At 44.3% G+C, this 19,215-nt stretch overlaps 1 protein-coding gene across 3 annotated transcripts in view; it reads left to right on the forward strand.

Moving 5' to 3' along the window:
- The window catches only part of REXO1 (RNA exonuclease 1 homolog), a 54,198-nt gene that overhangs the window by 9,083 nt on the left and 25,900 nt on the right, over positions 1 to 19,215 (forward strand). For all 3 annotated transcript variants that reach the window (XM_019489939.2, XM_019489940.2, XM_014599843.3), the window contains exons 2-4: positions 7,342 to 9,101; positions 14,893 to 14,994; positions 17,965 to 18,166. In XM_019489939.2, coding sequence (XP_019345484.1) covers positions 7,342 to 9,101; positions 14,893 to 14,994; positions 17,965 to 18,166 — 2,064 coding nt within the window. The remainder of the gene's footprint in view (positions 1 to 7,341; positions 9,102 to 14,892; positions 14,995 to 17,964; positions 18,167 to 19,215) is intronic.

Raw genomic sequence — 19,215 nt, forward strand, 5'->3', positions numbered from 1 at the left:
GGGGGGTGAGGCTGGGGCTAGGGAAAGGGCTGGGGGAGGTGTGCTGTTCCCGGGGCTGCAGCGTGCTCTGCCTGTCCCCACTCACCCCAGCTCCTGGGCTGCGCTGTGCTGTGGTGCAGGCAGCTGGTGTCAGCTGCTCCTGGGGCTGCTGCAGCAGAGGCTGGGGGGAGTGGCAGCAAGTGGAGCCCCGGGGGTGCGGGATGTGGTGCAGCTTGTCTGCGCTCACCCTAACCCCTGCTGCAGCAACCCCAGGAGCGACTGGCACCAGCAGCAGTGGGAACAGTCAGTGGGCGTGGAGTGGGGGGAAGAAGGGCAGGGTGTGCCTCTTGTTGCTCTGTGCCCCCTGGGAGGGCGGCGGGCTGGGGGGCTGTGTCAAGCTCTTCCTGGTGGTGGCACCAGACATTCTTCATGGCACTTGGGCCGGGCGCGCTGAGTGCCAGGAATAGTCCAGTGCCCCGGATCTGCGCGCGGGATGACGGGGGCACTGGACTATTGCTAATAGCACCAGGCTGATTCTTCCCAGCCAAGCAGTGGGAAGAATCAGCCTGGTGCTGCCGCTGGCCCCAGCCTGCTGTTATCCTGCGTGCAGATCTGGGGGCATGTGCCCCCAGGAAGAGCCCGACACATCCCCCCAGTCTATCTGTTAGGGCTGTCCGAAGCTTCGGTAGCTGATTTGGTGGCCGAATCGAATTGGGATAATGATTCGAATCACCAAATCAAATTGCTGTCCCTCAAATTGGCTGAATCTGAATGCGAATCAAATTCTTGCTGCTTTGCACAGGCCATTCAAGCATCCTACCATGTTTCTATGCTGTTATCCTTGGCAGAAAAAATCAGTTTCCATGCTAAGACACTCCAATTTGGGAAGGCTAAGTTTTGGAGGAAAAGTGAGTAAATATGATATTTTGTCACAGGGCTTCAAAACTCCCAGGTACCTATTGGCTAGAGTCTGGCTTGAAAGATTCGAGAGAGAGGCTGAGTAAGTACGGGACTACAGTGGTCCATGGATGACAGTCCCAGTGTTCAAGGTATAAAAGGACATCTCTGTGCCCTGGTCAGTGCCTACTGCCATGCTGCTGGCATGGGCAGCTATCATTGCTGGTGGAGACCCTGGAAACTTGCTACTGCCCTGGTTGTCTCCCCCTTCCGTTACATTACTGTATTGGCCTTCCCTGTCTGCACTCTTCTGTTTCTCTAAGTCTACTCTCTTGCTTTTAAGATGTAATTTTTAGATTAAATTTAAAAAAAAATCCTTTTTCTAAGTGTGGACATTTCTTTCTTTATGATTTTCCCTGTGGAAACTATTTTCCTTCCATAAATCTTGACATTAATCTTGGGGTGATTTATTTTTATCATCTCTGTTGTATCAATTCTGGGGTTGGAAGTTTGTTAAATGGCTGCTGCATGAAAGGAATTTTTTTGGACAAGGCCCCTAACCTGTTGTTTTGGTTGCTTACCTCTTCACAGCAAAGATAGCTGATATGCCCGATGCTATGTGAGGTAGCATAAAACTGGGTGTTTCTTATATAGCAATATCGTCTCTGAAACTGCTAAGACATAAAAGCTACTTTTTTTTTTCTTAGTGAAACAAGTGTTTTATTAGATATGCCTTTTTGCAAGAACTGGCTGGCAGGAAGAGGTCCCTTAGCTATTGGCTTTGCTTCCTCTGATGGTTTCTTAAACCTTGTCTTTCTCTGGGAGAAAAGGGCAGGGTTTTTTTTTTTTGCCATGTGTTAAACCTGGGGTAAAACGTAGAGTTTACTTTAACCTGCTAACACGTGTTAAGACTACAGTTGCTTCGTCCGCAGCATGAGAAGTAAAGGTTTCTTTTGGTGCTATTTTTCACTGGACTAGCTGTACAGTTGGGGGAGATATTACACTAGCTTTCAGACACAAAGTGCCTTTCCTCGGGTCTGAGAGAGAAGCAGCGGCAGTCTAAATTAAATACCAGATAAAACAGTAGTTTGTATTCAACTGTGCAAATTAAGTTTTCTTTTATATGAGCTGCTGCTTGTAATAATAATGTTAGAAAAACTAATTTTTTAATGCCCCATACAACACATATATACATTTTGCCAGATCTCTCATTAACCCAAGGTACTATCTTTTCTTATACTTACCCTTTTCCATATAGATGCAAATATCAGTTTATAATGTGCTTGGATGCTGTGCCTTTAGGTGCATTATAAATGAAAAAAATGTACTGGTATAGCGTGGGCACAAAGTAACAGGCACTCTTAATGTTCTTTTCTACTACAGTTGTACCTCAAAAGCCTAGACCCATGGCAGTTTTACACCAAGGTAATTCACATTGGTTTTCAACAGTAAATGTCACTAGGCTCTAGAGGACAGACAAGTGCTATCTGGGGGTAGGTGTTATTAAAGCTGGGCTGTTTCACCAGTGTATGGAGCTGGAAATTTGTTGATGGGGGAGCAATGACAACGTTAAATGCCACAGCTTCCAAAGCCGCAGCAATTAATGCTGCCACCACTGCCAGATTTTCATACCCATGGGGAGCCCTGCAAGCTGGATGACGTAACTTTTGTGCTCCAGATTGGTGGCTCTGGGAAGCCAGATTGAGATGCGCGCCACTCATCCTGCCTGCAGGGCTGGAGCGTTGAGTACCACCGTAATACACCATTTGCCTGTAGCAAATAATTGTCCCAGCGGACACATGACACTTGCCTCACTGGACTTATACAAATTACAGAATTTTACTTTGGGTATTCATGAGCCCTAAATAACCATTTCTGCTGGCAGATGTCCATGATGTTTTATGGCAAAGTTCAAACTGATGAGCAAAGCCTCAAAATTGCTGATAAGATGAAATCTTGGTTTTCAGAAGAAAATGCAGCCTCTTGAAAAAATATTGTGTTACTCTGGACTCCGATTTTCTGTTTCTTGATATATTAAAGGCAGAGTTAAAAAATTATAGTTACAATCTTTTTTTCTGTAATTGGCAATGATTGTCAGCATACTTGGTACTCATGTTATAAATGTAAGCATGCTGTTAAATTAACAAAACTGCTCTGTATCTTTAAATAAAATAAAGGCTATTTTTCCAAGGAGATTTCCAAGCATTTGCCTTTAACAATTAGATTTTTTTATTTAACAGGTGTTTGACCAGTGGATGTGGGATGAAAGGCCTGGAGTGGCTGGGCAGCAGGGCCAGGTCAAGTGGTGGTGGCAGCCAGAAGGAGCCACTGCGAGTGCTGGGAAGCTGAGTCCAGCTGCTGCACTGCCCTGGGGCAGCGGAATAGGCTGCATGCCCCATAGCCCAGGCTGCCCCCTGCACCTGAGTTGGGTAGGACCAAGGGGCGTGCTGCAGGCTGGAGAAAATCCCTTGGTGGGCCGGATATGGCCCATGGGCTATATTTTGCCCGCCCCTGATTTAGCTGTTGCTTATCACAGTAGAGGGGCATGCATGCATGCAGTTAGCTTGGAGTATCTGCTATGTTGTCACTCCCCCCGCCCTTTTAACCTTTTGTAACTAATTCCTTTTGTCCATACTTGTAGTCATATCAGTCTGGTCCCTATTCTGGACACAGCTGTGGTGGTATGTTCTTACCATATTCCTGTCTGCATGCAGGATTAGGAGTTGCTGGTATATACAGTTTGCTATCAGAGTACTGTAATTGTATCTGAACTAGTACAGTTCTTATATCACTTCAATTGTGTCAGTATATTTAAAGCAGTGCAACTTTTGTGTGCAGTGCAGATATAAGTCTTGTTTGATTGATTTGACTGTGTTTGGATGTTGCCTTGCACATCCAAAACTGTTTACAAGCTATCTGATATTTATCTTGGTGCGAACAGCTAGTTTTGCTCCATTCTTAAAAATTGGTATTTGCTTAATTTTGGGTCCTTATCTTGTTTTAGAGTAAAATAGCTGGAAGAAAAACTGTAAATAGCTCAGGGCTTCGTACTAACCTTGCTTTCTCTCTGGTTTTAGAAATGACATTTTGGAAAAAAGGTAGGGGTGATTAGGTTTCAAAAAACTTGTGCTTAAAGGGCCCAGTATCTCTGGTTACCACTCCCCCTGGTTGTTAGGTGACTGGCCATGATGCATTTCAAATGCAGTTCTCTCCCTGAAGATTAAGCAATCTATCCATGACTTTGCTCTTACTTCCCTCTGGGAAGGCTGCGGGCCCTTGGATCTGCATTTGGGATGACAGCAGGCTGCCGCTGCCGGCAAGTGATGTGAGTTTTGCTTTGAACAGTTTGAAGTGCAGTTTCACAGAAACCACTGCACCTATCTCCTTGAAACTTAGCAGGCTTCATGCCCCATCCATGCAATTTTCATTCAAATTAGGCAAGAAATGACAAAGACATAGGCATTTTAGTGGGTCCCCATTATAACCTATGGCCGAATCACCGAAACAGCGTCAAAACTCTAAAACGGATTCGGCCGAATCAAAACGGAACAGTGATCCAAAACACTGAAACGAATCACTGTCCCTTCGAAACGGCTGAATCCGAAACCGAATAAAAAAATTGTTTCACACAGCCCTAGCGTATAGGATTTTGACAACCTTCTCTGTCTTCTTTGCTCCTTGCCAGCATAACCTTACTGGCTGGCTAACTCTGTTATTTGGAAAAGTATCACATTGCAGGCAGCCACTTAGAAAGATTACTGTAATGTTTCCGTGCTATTTTCATAGAGTGGGACTTTGCTCCTGAAACGTTCTGTGCTGCAGGACTGTGGTCAGAAGTAGCAGAACAACATTGCTGAAGTACATGTTGTTTCTACAGGTGCATCCTACGCATTCATGTTCTAAATGCCATCTCTTCCTCTGCTTTCTTATAAGCAGTGTGCCAAATGCTTGGCCCCAGTGGTTAATAGGAGTAACTTTTGAATAGCCAACAGTGAGCAAATATTAACAGTGCTTTGAAACAGGTGAATAGTGAGAAGAGGGTGTCAGCTTCTGTCTGTCCAAGACAGAACTTGACTCGACTCAGTCTTGTGCTGGGAATGCAAAGAAATGGTTTGTATTGCTGACCATAAGCAATCATTCCTTTGCAAGAAAATAGAATCTGCTGTTTTACATTTGGGCCCATTGTAAGGACGCAAATGTAATTTGAGAGATACAGTAATACGTGCTCGTTGCTGATTCTGCTGTTTTGAAGAACTTGCCTTCAATCAGTGACGTGAAAACACAGTGTCTATTAATCTGCACAGAACACTGGGCTTTAGCTATGTTCCACACTGAAGCCTAGGTAGTGGTTTCTTAATGCGTGAGCAGATCCATTATTTTTATTGATTTGCTTTTAAAAAGCATCCTACTTCCAGTATAAAGTAGCAAGGTTTTCTTAAGCTGATGCCACTGGGTTCAGCAGAATTGTCTTGATTGAGATCTTGGCTTGCTATTTAGAAATGCATGCGGATGAACAAGCTAGTTTAGTAGCACTTATTGGTTCCGAATCATTGGTATCATGAGCCTTTGTTAATTTTCTCCTTTGTAATTAACTTTCTCTGCACCCGCTTTTATTTGCTTGTTGATTACAGAATTACAACATTAGGTACACCGGTTCAGTAGTCCTTGATGAGCCTTACGAGCAGATTATATATCAAATGGGCGACATGCGGATTTTCTTTGACTTAAATGTTTAAATTGAACCTCACTAATTCCTAATTTAACAAACATGTAACATTTAGAAGTGATGAGCAGCAAGTGACAATTGCAGGGTAACGCCAAAGTGGATCATTTAGTCTTTGTCCTCCAAGATTTTCATATAGTTTCAGTGCTGTAAATACGTGAAGAATGCCCAGTCTAAGAAATGTCTGGAAGGAGAAATGTTGACCACTGGTTATCTTTAAAATTTCATGAACACGTTTAATCATCCTGTCTTGATCTTGTTCTATGAAATTACAGTGTGGTTTTACCTTTCTTAAGAATCTTTTAGTTTTCATTCTTCTTTCATTACAAAGGCATACATATCAACTTTCCTCAGTATACCAGTTCAGGTAAGAGTCTCTCCTTCAATCACAGCCTTCAGGGAACTGCAAGTGAAAATATTTTTTTGGTGCTTAATTCATTGGCATTGTCCAAAAAAGAAACTGTAACTTAACTGGCAGTTTTTGTCATAATAAAACATTCCTTTTTCTAGTGCAGCCTTGTTAATGTTGAAATGCCCGCAGTAGTAAAAATAATTTGGGAAAAATAGGACTGGTGGAAACATAGGAAATAGTTCCTTGTAGTAACAACATCCAGGTTGTATTGTTGCTTAGTTCTCCTTTAAAGTACCTCAGAAGCAAATTTCACCTCCAGAGCTTTTCAGTCTACAGTAAATAATAGAAGTATTTTATACAGTCTTCAAGGTCAAAGGGGCCATTTTAATAATCTAATCTTATCTCCTACGTAGTATGGGGCAAAGAGATCATCCAATGATACTACACCTAACCCGGGGGCGGGCAAATTACAACCCACGGGCTGGATCTGGCCTGCTGCATGTCCTTTGGTCCCACATGGCCCAAGCTCTGTCCAACCTGTGGCATGCCCAACGTCAGCCATGCAGCAGAGCTGGGCAGCTCTGCGGCTGGACTCCACTTCTAGGCAGCTCAGGTGACGGTGGCTCCTTCTGGCTGCTGCCACCGCTGGTCTCAGCCCTATGGAGATTGGAGGGGACCTGCATGCACAGCCCCAGCCCCATACTTGCTCCAGATTCATCCCAGAGCAGATCAACTCCAGACTAGCCAGGACCCACATGCACAGTGCTGCCTCTGGGCTGCCCAACGGGGCAGTGGTGGCAGTGAAGAGCCACAGGGCAGCCCGGGTATAGGATCTGGGCAGCTGTTACAAGAAGGGCCTGGCAGCGGTGAGGGGGAGGCGGCTGCTTTTCCCTCGTGCCTAGCAGCAGCTTCTGCCTGGTACCCTCTGTTGCTGCTCACTGTGGGTCAGGAGCAGGCAGTGTGGCAGGCTGGGATCAGGGCTGTGCGTGTGGGTCCTGGATGGCTTGGGCCTAGTCTGCTCTGGCCAGGGCAAGTCTGTGGTGGGTTGGGGCCAAGGCTGTGTGCTCAGCTGCTGTTGAGCGCTGGTGGTGGGAGGAACCCCAGGGTGTATAGGCTTCTGGCTGTTTTTTGTGAAGAGTGGGGGTGCTAACTGGCTTGAGACAGCTCCCCAAAACTGCCTACGTATCCTGCCAACTGAAATAATTGTTCACCTCGAACTAAACTATTACCTTGTGTTTGAGTAGATCATATTTTTGTTACGTGTCCAATGCTGTTTTCTGATTAAAATGACTTCATTTGATTTACTTTACTAGATTTGTATTTTATTATGTCTGAATCATATTACTTTAAAAATTGTTAGATCTAAAATACTTTTTTCCTTCCCTTACAGAGCGTGGTTATGATCCATATAATCCCGAGCTTCCTAAACCTTTGACCCAGGGAGAGAATGGTGCTTTGAGTGACATTACAGAATCTACCCCTAGCATTCTGCAGTTGGAGCTGGTTAACAAGGCCATTGAGGCAGTCAAAAATGAAGTTGAGAGAGAACAGAAAAAGTATGAGGAACTACTAGAGACGACAAAAGAATACAGCACATCTGAGGCCTCTTCGCTTATTCCCCAAACACCCGTGTCATCTGCTGTGACAAAAACAGATTCCTTTACCTCCTTAGAGTATAACCCAGGTAGCTATAATTTGAATAATAACACGGACTACAACCCTACCCCTTTGACTGCTGCTTGTCGATCAAGTAAATACACCTTGGATACGACAAAATCCAAAGGTAGCTCACTGGAATATGTTCCCAAGGCTGTAGCTCAGACTAAAAAATATAATAATGCTGTTTCTAACAATAAGTATGTGATTGATGACTCTAAGCCTAGTACAGACTTGGAATATGACCCTCTTTCCAATTACTCAGCGAGACTTCTGAGCAAAGCCAGCACAAAGGAACAGAAGGGGACCAAAAGAAGTAGGATCTCTAATCATGAAGAATCTTACTCTCCTTCCTGCAAGAAGTTTTGTAATGTATCTGATGACTATGAAACGGATGCCAGGTTTTCTGATTCTGAAGATGATGCTGACTTGGAATATCGGCCAACCTCTAGTCGTTCACAAACTAAAGTCAGTTCTGAAAGCAAATCAAATGATGACTTATCCAGCAAAGAGAAGAGTACCAAACTGGAAGACCTAAGTTCCCGGGAGATGAAAGAAATGGCTGTGCAGTATGACATGGAAGATATTGAAAGTTCAAAGAAAAATCTGGTTAAACAGTTGTCAGAAAAGTCTACAAAAGTAGTGAAGGTCGAGTCTGGCACAAAAGAACAGAACGTTCAGGACAAAAACAAGGAGATATCAAAAGACAAAACAAAAAAGAAAAAAACAGATTTCAATAAGCCTTCCAGCCAGAAGGAGGTAGGTAAGAAAGACAAAAGTAAAAACGCTGAGAAGGAGAGAATAGTCAAGAAAGAAGAAACAATAAAAACTAAAAGTGAAGAGAAAAGTATCAAAGCTAAAACTGATGGGAATTTGAAAAAACCCGAAAAAAAATTGGAAAAGGTAGCTAAGAAAGAGAAGTCAAAGTCCACTGGCTGTTTGGCTAGTTTGGGAAAAAGCAAGAAAGAAGGCCTCAACAAAAGTTCTAGCACAGAGAAGTTGGGAAGTGGGAAGAAGGACTCCAAGGTAAAATCAGCCGATTTGAAGAATGGCAAACAAACATCTAGTGGCAAACACAAAGGGGGCAAAACTTCATCTGAGAAACTGAAAGAGAAGGGGAGCTCTGGAGAAGTTAGGAACTCCAAGAAGAAACCAAAGCAGGGGACACTGAGTCATGTTGACCTATTTGGAGATGAGAGTGGGGAGGAGGATGACAAGAAGCGAAAACGGAGGGCGGCCACCTGTCCTAATGTGAGCTCGGACTCTGATGTAGATGACTGTAGCTTTGGCTCCCAGAGTAATGACGAAGGGACAAAGAATGTTAAATGTCCCAAGCTGTCAAGGTCGTCTTCCTCCTCTTCGACTTCTGATATTGATTATTCCATCCTGGAGCGAGACTTGGATTATGATTCTGACCCCATGGAAGAGTGCCTCAGGATTTTTAATGAATCCACAGATGTGAAAACAGAAGACAAGGGAAGACTAGGGAAGCAGGTAACTCTTGTCCTGAATTCAAAGCTGGTCAGTTGCTCCCCTTTCCTCAAACCTAAATGTCAAATCTGTTTGCTTCTTAATGTAATACTAATCTGCTCTTGTTATCTAGCTGAAGAGGGAAGAGAGGGGGAATTCTCTCCCATCCCCCAAAAAAGATTAAATCATCCATCCATTTGAAGTTTTGACTAACACATGAGCACGTTTGTGGCTGTTTAGTTGAGTAGCATCATTCTCATTGCACCAATACTTAATTTGGATTAGAGTGATTCTCTGCTATTACTCTTTTTCTATACTAAACCAAAGGTGGCGGGGAACAGCAACAGCTTCATGGGGAATTTCCAGGGTCTTTGTGAGGCAATTCAGGCGGGCTTCTGTATGGGACAGCCCAGAGCTCGGCATGGCAGAGTGTATTCAGGCAGCAGATTGGAAGGCAATGGCATGTTGGTGTCTAGACTGGTATGGCTGGCTCTTATAGAAACTGAGTGGAGGACCAAATGGAAAAAAAATATGTAAGGAAGTGCCATCTTGCCTTAAACACTCAGTAGGCTGGAGTTGCTTATATAGGAGAGACTCAGGACCTTGACTTCTCACCTGGGTAGCCTTCTCTCCTATAATGCTGATCCTTGACCAGTATTCAGTTGGATACTCAGTAGGGGTGCACTGATAAAGATATTTTTTGGGGCCAATACCAATGGCTGATTACTAATGAGCCACATCGGCCAATACTGATCCGATTGCCAATATGCAAGCCTGCAGCTTGGCAAGCAGTGTCCTCCTGGTAAGTCTGTTGGGGGAAAGGGGCGTGGGGGAGGGAAAGGGCATGGGCCAGGTATATTGAGGTCCCTGTGGTGAGGGAGGGAGTAGGGCTGGGGCAGGCACTGTCCAGCTGGAGTGTGGTACAGGACAGAGTCGACAGCTCGTGGGGGGAGAGGGGGTGTGTGGCTCCTGCCGCTATGTGTACTTCTGGTGGAGGCATCAGGGGTGTGTGCTCCCCAGATCTGTGTGCGGGGAGAGGGTGGGCTGCCGCTGTGGGCTGGGGCCAGGGGCAGCACCGGACTCTTTGTGGTGGGAGAGTCGGGGTTGGGGTGGGGATGTGCTTGGGGTAGGTGGTGGTGGCGCTGGGAGTGGGGCTACAGCCACTCCCCCCACGCCCCCTGGATAATATGCTTGTGGCTCTGCCCTGTCCTGCCTTGGCTTGGCAGCACCTGCCTAAGCCCCAATCCCTCTTCCTCCCTCACCGCAGGGGCCTCCATCTGCCCCCACCACACCCCTCCCCCCACAGACTTACCAGCTGGACGCTGCTCTCCAAGCTGCCGGGTGGCACTCCTGGCCCTGGGCATGCTACGGCTCTGCCCATGCACGCGGCATTTATCGGTGACGTTATCTGCCATATCAGTCCAAAAAAAGCCGATTGCCAAAAATGGAAAACTGACATTAATCGGTGCTAATACGACATGGACTGATGGATCGGTGCACCTCTAATAGTCAGGTATGATCTTGCTAACACTTTGAAAGGAAACCTCTTAAAGCTAACTTTTATGCCAGTTTCCACTGTTATTGCAAATTCTGTGTAAGGATTGCCATATCCAACTCTATGGGTAGTACAAATTCTGTATGGAAGGGGGAGTTACTAGACATGGTACCAAAGGTAAAAAGAATGAAATTTAGGAGGTAACGGAAGCCGCATCGATGAATATATAAACCTGAACTGGAAAAGAAACTAGAACGCATGCTGAGAGCAATAATCCTGTGACAACCTGTGGGGCAGAGATGAACAAAATTCCTCCTTTATCCTTCTGATATGAGTTCAACTAGGTAATGAAAGCAGAACCCCGAGCTCCATGAGTGACTGGCTGTAAATAAACTGGAGTGTATAAGAACATTAGAATTGCCATTTTCCTGGGCTAGACCACAGCTCCATCGTGCCCAGTATCCTGTGTTACATAGTGGCAGAGTGTAGATGCCAAAAGAGAGAGTGAATTGGGTATGACCAGGGTTTTTTTCTGCTGTTCCTCTTCCACTTGCAGCCTCCGGCATTTAAGGCCTAGGAAGTTCTAATGCAGAAGCTGTGTCCCTAACTCCCATGCTCAATAGCTACTGATGCCCCTTTCACCCAAGAATTTGTCCAATCCCTTTTTGAATCTGGATAAACTACTGTCAGCTTATACAACATCTGGTGACAGTAGGTTCCACACTTTAATGACACGCTGCGTGAACAAGAACTTCCTTTTGTTAGTTTTAAACTTAAAACCTACTAGTTTCATTTTGTGACCCCTGGTTCTTGTGTTGGGAGAGAGAGAGTAAATAATAAATCCCTGTTTACTTTCTCTTGGCCACTTAGTTTTTTGTAAGCCCTTATGATGTCTCCTCTCAAGCGTCTCTTATAAACTGAATAGGACTAGCCTCTTTAGCCTCTCCAAGTGGAAGTCCCTCCATCATCCTTGTTGCCCTTCTCTGAACCTTCTCTGGTTCTTCTATATCCTTTTTGTGGTGTGGGGACCAGAACTGGGCACAGTATTCCTAGTGTGAGCGCATGATGGGTTTATGAAGGGGGTATCATTATACTTTCCATTATATTTACAAGAAAAAAAAAGACTTTGTGGCCACAAAGTGGCAGACTGCGCAGTTGTTACTGGGCAGTCATTTACTACTTGCATAAGCAGTATTGCCTAGTACTGTTGCTGCACAGTTTTTCCCCCAACACTACTGCGCAGTAGCATTGTATTATAGTTAGTGCCCAGCAACACTACTGCACGGTACCTCATTACTACTGCGTTGTAGCATCTTGTGTAGATGAGCCCTGTGTTTTCTGACTTTTATTTTCTGATGGGGATTACTTCATTTGTATTCATAGCAGGGGCTTCAGGAAATCAAACTTGAAATGGGTTTTAGTTTAAAAAGGACAAGAAAACAACTTCCTTTCAAGATAGAAACACCCAAAGACTATAGCTGAATCAGCTGTTTTTTGTATGGTCCTTGTTCTAGGAATAAGGTTTGATGGGGAAGGGATTACAAAAACAGCTGCTCTGGGCATGTTTTGAGGGAATGCATGGTACCAAAGTAGAAATATGTGTGTAAGTATCTGAGGAATTGCTAAGTGACATCACTTGAAGCCATAACCCAAAATGCTTTGTGCTCAAGTGGGTACATCTACATGTGCACATTTACTGCGCAGTAACTGAAATTACTGTGCAGTATGGGCATGGGTCTACATTTACACACCCATACTGTGCAGTAAATATGTTGACTTAGACCAATTTGGGCGTAAATTTGGGCATCACGCAGGTATCAAATTTATGTCCGATTAGTTACTGTGCAGTAATGCACATGTAGACACCTTAACATTGTGAGTGTGGACTAACTTTAATCCCAAGTCCGTCCACACACACTGTTAATGCGCTTTAACGCCTGCACATGTAGGCACTGGCCTATTCCTGCCTACTGCACAGTAATTTTAAGCTGGCATAAATGCACATGTAGACACACCCTATCTGTATTTTAAGGACAGTGGAGACTTTAGCATTCTGGGATTTCCAGTGAGTTTCCAACTAAAAAAGGTTTCAGATGAAACAAAACTTTTTCCCCCTTTGGGAATGCTGATCTGAAAAGTCAGTGCAGTGAGCATAGTTTGAGACCTGTAGCTGAATGGTCTAGGATCACAGGGATGGAAAGGGGCTCTGAGGCTATTAGGGGTGGTTCCCTTCTTCCTCTAATGCAGATCACTCATTGAGTTTTAGTCATTTCCATTAAATTCAGATTAGAAACTGCTCTTGGTTTTGAGACTTTTGTTATAATGGTGAGAAAAATGTGTCTTTATAGGTAAAATTATGTGCTTAAACCTGCAGAACAATTCTGTGCATATAGATGGCAAAATAAATCCAGGCTTGGTGTATGAAAAGGAGGGTTTCTTGTCATGAAAGAGTCTGTGCTTACCTATTAAAGAATCTCATTTAGCTGTTACTGGCTGTACTGGCTCAGTGATGTTTCTCTTGCTGACAAGTAATATTTTGTGGCATTGAGAGAGCCATGTTGGAAGAAACTGTAGATCAGGTTTCAGTTTAATCATTTTCATCTAAACTATTAAATTAGCAAAATCAAATAATGCTTAAAATTCAGATATGCTATTCATGGCATTATTAACAATAGAAGGAGGTGGTTTGCTGTAGACAGAAGACTCGCTTGTTATTGTCAGCCGTGCCTGGCTTACCCAGAATTGCCAATTTTAAATGAGAAGAGTTTCAGGACATGTCATTTATATAGCAAGAAATGCCTGTCTTCTCAGTTTGATGAAACTCCTGATATGTAAATGTGGCACTATGGCACAGAATGGGTCAAAGGTCAACAGATTTATGTTGGTCCTACAAGGAACTATGCTTTGCATACACAATATCCTGTATTCCTGCATATAGGATATCCCTGTTTTTTTCCTCTCTCTTTTCCCCCCGAGAGAGAGGCTTATTTAGATGAGCTCTACTTTTTCAAAAAGAATGCAAATAAAATTAAAGAAGTATACTCACACACTAATATATGTGCACTTACCTGAAAGTCACAGCTCCACACACATCATCTGAAGTCCCAGGTCACAGTGAGTTAATTTTTGAAGGAATTTGTCTGAGCAATGTGAAACGTTCAAAATATTTTATAGGGCCAGACTTTCAAAGGAGCTCAGTTTTAAACTTAATTTAAGTGGTCAGATTTTCAAAAGAGTGATGTTTGAGATACCTAAATGGTTAAACACTGGAGCAGTTTGAAAAGCTGGTAGTAAATGCGAGCTATTTGTATTATTATTAGTAGTAGTAGTAGTACTACTATTACTAGTAAACAATATTATTATTTTTTCTCTGAGTATTTTGGAAAATTCCCTCATTTAAATTCTCATTTGGATTCTGAGCTCTGCCCAAAATCTGGTCTTACAGCTTTTCCTCTACAATTTCTTGAAGAATTTCAAACTTCTTTCCATGGAGAAATCTGCCAACAGTTGCTCTAAAGAATAGAGACTGATCTGAACATAGATATGACTGAAGCTAACCCGTGAAACATATTTTCAGCATTCACAAAAATGGCTCAGTGGAATGTTAACAACAATCATGAATATTTTCGTTGAGAACAAGCCTGAGGCATCAGCCTCATGAGCCTTTATATGGCAATTCAAAAGCATCTGGAAACCTAATGTAATAAATACAGAGCTATTCTTCTGTCCTTGCTTTCTTGCTGTATTAAAGCATCTCTGGGTGTGTCACCATAGCTTTTCCATGAAATTAGTCCTGTGTATACCTGCAGGGGTGCATTAGTTAAATATGCAATGACAACAGTGTGGTTCTGTGTCCTTCAGCTTTACAGGGCCTCCCCTGTGAAAGATCATTAGTTGTGAGCAAGAAATTAACTAATGTAGAGTTTAATTAAATTCCTTGGTTTTAAAAATACTGGCAAACATACCAAGTGTGTAAGTGGTTGGTAGGTGAAAATTTCCTGTTAAGGCATTCAATCTTAGGCAGTCAAAAGAATGGTTTTTAATAGATTATGCTGAGGCATCCTATTGTAAGGTCCATGAAAAGACTGCTTGGGTGGGAACAGCAATGCTGCTGTTCATTTGTTTTCCTGGTCTCTCTTATTTTCAATGCTAGCTTTCTTTCAGTAGTTTAGCAGCTGGTGGTAGCTTGTATACACCTGGTGTCTGGAAGCAATTTCTCTTTATGATTCCATTATCCCAGAGGGGGGGCTTTCCAAACATCCCCTTGGAGTGCATTCTTCAGATGACTCACTTTTGGAAGCTTACTCTTTTGTTTTCCAGCCATCCAAAGAAGAGGGAAGTGAAGAAAAGACAGAGGATACTTTAACTACTCTATATCCTGGCCAGAAAAGAAGGATCTCCCATCTTACAAAGCAAGGAAATGTAAGTGTAAACCTCAGGAGCGAAAATGTAGTTTGGGCAGGGTGTTAAAATTTCTTTCTCTGTTATAAGTAAAGTGCATTAAGAAAGGCAATCAAAATATAGGACAGTGGAGCATAACATCTTCACACTAGCATCCTTCTTTGAGGAAGTTCCCCCTGCCCTAGCTGAAGAATTTCACTTTGAAGTCCACTACTTCCATTTTGGTTAATGGCAAAAGAGAGGCAGTCGCTCCACTTCAACCAGCAAAGAATTATGTTTGACATCTTCTCTTATGTGTTTATGAATATCTCTTTAATTTAGAGAAGAGTAAAATGGCCCATAAAGACAACATTGTTTTCTTAAATTTTTTGTGCGGATTTATAAATTGTTTGCTTCAAGTCTTTAATGCGTTTCCCTTCAGGTGCTGAGTATAGATTACTTAGTGTTATATTCTAGTAGCAGAAGTGCAGAGGATTAGGCACTCGCTTGACCTGAGTATCAAAAAGAATTGTTTTTCCTTTCAATTCAGCTTGGAAAGAGCTTTCTTGTTTTTAACATGTTTAAGTCTTGAGGTCAAGTCAATGCATTTTGGTTACTTGCTTATCCTCAGCCAGTTCATGTGTTTGATACAGCTCTCCTAACCTAGCGAGATAAGAGATGGAAGTAAATGGGTTGGAAATCCATGAACTCAAATAGTTATTGTAAATATGTACATTTTAGGCATTTATGCATCTTTAAATACATTTTCTCAATTAAACTGCTGACACCAAAAACCCTTTTTCAAAGAGACAAGGTAGCCATGATGCAGATATTGTGTAGGCAAACAGAACAGTTTTGGTGTGCTCAGCAACAGGTTGTACACAGATGTGAGTGTCAGAGCCTAATACATTAAAAGAATATTGGCTAGGACATTGTGTTATCGCCTACTCCTTTCATGTGGGTGACATAGGGTCACTAACTTCTACTTCTGCAAAACATTTACTCTGCCTCTGCATATAGGGTTAAGTGTCATGCTATGCTACTGCCACTTAAATTGTGTTGTGCCTATTATAATCCTTGCAATTTACATGTCAAGCACTAAAGTAAAACTAGAAGGAAAAGAGGCAGCTTTCAGTCTGGGTGTCGTGTTTTATATGAAGCAGAATTGTTGGTTTAAGGAATTGATGATAAAACAGTCGTGTCCGTGTCCCCCCCCAGCAGGTTGGTAATAATCTAGAGTTACTGTCTAATGACTGTTTAGCCTCAGGTAGTTTGCAGAAGATAAGCAGCCATTTTACAGAAACTAGTAATATAGTCAATGCTTATTTGTTCCCTGGTTTGTAGTCTTAGAGTAGAGGTGAGCAAAATATGGCTCACAGGCCAGATTTTGCTTGCTGGGGGATTTTGACCAGCCCGCAGAGAGTCCCTTGGTTCTGCCTGGCCCAGGTGTGGGGGGCTGCTTGGGCCGTGGCACATGTGGCTGGTCCTGTTGCCCCCCTGGTGTGCAGCAGGGCTGGTGTGCAGGCCGGACTATTTCTCAGCAACCCCAGTGGTGGTGGCTCCTTCTGTCTGCTGCCTGGGTACCCCAGCCTGTCCACCCCACACTCGCTGCTGGGGCCAGGTCCTGCTCAGGCAGGGTGCACAGCCAGGCAGCTGGGATGGGGCTGTGGGTCAGCAGGGAGCGGTATCCAGGAGCGAGGCAGGCAGGCAAGGCCAGGGAGACCCCGGGATCTCAGACTATTGATGGGGCAGGGCCTGGGGCAGAGCTGCAGTCTGTTGCTCGCATGCCTTTGTGATGGGCACAGCTTCTGCAGGCAGGAACGTGCCGGGAGCTGATCACAGCTCTGCCCTGACCCTGGACCCATGGTGTTACCGCTCCAAGATCCCCCTCCAACCCTGGACACAGCTCCCCGCCCCATCCCGTTCACCTGGCTGCGTGCCCTGCCTGTGCGGCTCCCGGCAAGTCTCCAGTGAGACCCCAGGATTGCGGGGCAAGACAGCGCAGGGTCAGGGCAGAGTCCCGGTTCTGTGGGCAGGGATGTGCAGCCCTGGCCCCTTGCTGTTACCACCCCATGATCCCAGAGTCTTCATGGAAACCAGGCAAGACCCATGCAGGCAAGGGGGGTGCTTGGCTGGGTGGCTGGGATGGGGCTGTGGGCCAGTGGGGAGCAGTGTCTGGGAGTGAGATGGGCAGGCAGGACCAGGGAGACCCTGGGATCTTGGGGCAGTGACAGCATGGAGCTGGGGCACAGCCGTGATCTGCTCCCTGCATGCCCCTGCCTGTGGAGCAGGCACCTGTCACAGGGGCATGGGGGCAGTGGATTGCGCCTCTGCTCTGGGCCCCGGCCCTGCAGTTTCCCCTTCCTACAACCCCACCCTGTGATCCCAGCCTCATCCACCTGTTCTGCTCCTGAAGGCTGCTCCCTGCCCTCCCACAGCCCCATCCCACATAGGGAGTTTTGATGAGTTGTTGCGTGGGCAGGGTGGGGTGTGCTGATCTAGCCCAGAGCAGCTCAGCAAAACTCCCCATGTGACCTGCCCTCCACTGTCTTAGAGAGAGCCCAACTATTGAATGGGCACAGAGCCTCTTCTCCATTCTGAATAAAATTCGAGGTGGTCCCAATATGAGATGTTGAAGAAAGTTGAGTATGGGACTTTTCCACTGCTACAACTTTTTGCACTTGATTTGTTGTCAATTCAGACTGCTCCCCTGCACACCAAATTCACATGCAAGAAAATGCCTATATAACTTTGTTATACACTCATAATGCTTGAAATGGAAATCAAGCCTAAAACCAGAGGGAGTTGTATTCAGTGGGTGTGATCTGGAAGACCAGCATGCCCACGTCACCTCTGTTTCCAGCTGTGGACCCAAGCAAACCTCTCAGTTAAGTAAATCCAGTGACCTAGCGTGGTAAAAGCTTTCTGCTTCTCTCAGTTCTGTGTGAAGAGAAAAGGGCTGGGCATTAGCAAGCAAATATGGTGGTTTTAGAATCCTTTGTGTCTGTACAGGCAGATGTCACAAGCAAGCCCGTAATCCGGCCATACCGCCCACCAACTGCCCAGGAGGTTTGTTACCAGAGGATTCAGCTGGCACAGCAGCAGGCAGCACAGCTGGCTGTGGTAGTTCAAAAGGCCTCTCTTTCTTTGCCAGGAGAAAAGAGGAGGATTGCTCACGTGCCAAATGCAGCCCTTACCACAGCAGCAAAACAGAGTAAGTTCCTAGCTTTATTATTGGCTTCCATCATTTCACTTCCTCTCATTGAAATGGCACTGTTTTTTTAGATGCATTTTAGGAAGAATAGCAGTTCCTGGCATTTTAGAGTGAAAGTACAAGACGCACACATGGTTTTCCATGTGAGATAGCATTAGCAAGGTCAAAACTGTGTGCATTGGGCCAACAATTAGGGATATGGCAAGTTTTCCCTAGCTTAAAAGATGCCACTGTTCCCTGAAAATGAGAACATCTCTAGAGAGGCTCACAAGTTTTTGACAAAGCAAAACGCAAAATGTGTTCCATGAACCCATGCCACGTTGCTCAGCCCTAATGTCCAAAAATAAAAGTTGCCGTTCTTTTCGTGGGAGAGGAACAGTTCTCAAATCTCCATTCTGCACCCAAGGTAAGACTCAAAATTTTGTGTCTGAGCTTACACATGGATACTGAAAAAACAAGTAAACTGGGGGAGAAATATATTAAACTTCTTATAAAGTTCAAGCCAAACCTTCCCTCACTCTAAAGAAATGTGTGGCTGATCTGAGCTTGCTGGACAGGAATGCAGATCATCTGAAAACCTGACAAAATTCTGAATGCAGCTAGTCCTGTCTTGTGTGACTTCTTTTCCTTTAAGTATTCCATCATTCTTATACAATGGCCTGGGGCAAAAACATCTTCCTAAGCATAAATATGGAGGAGAGACTTGAATCTTGAATTTTAAGTACTAGAAGGTACATGTGTTCTTAACAGCTATAATTTAGTCACATCTTTTCCTTCAGGGTTCAACCTACACCCTTTGTATCTAGGATTGGTAATGTTAGAAGAGAAGTGGATTTTATAGCTGCGTTGAATAGCTGTTTGTATTCTGTCTCTGTGCAGTACCAGTATTTTCTTAGTTAGGCCCCGATGCATTTTTATTGAGATTGTCATCACACTGATCTCTTGGTTCCCTCTGAAACTTCTCTCGTTGCAGTTCTTTGGATTAAAACGTGTATTATATGTTCATTGGTTTTTGTGCTTGGTGAAGTTCCTAGTTTAAGTCTCATATG

Source organism: Alligator mississippiensis, chromosome 16, assembly GCF_030867095.1.
Source record: "Alligator mississippiensis isolate rAllMis1 chromosome 16, rAllMis1, whole genome shotgun sequence".
In the NCBI taxonomy this organism is placed as follows: domain Eukaryota; kingdom Metazoa; phylum Chordata; order Crocodylia; family Alligatoridae; genus Alligator; species Alligator mississippiensis.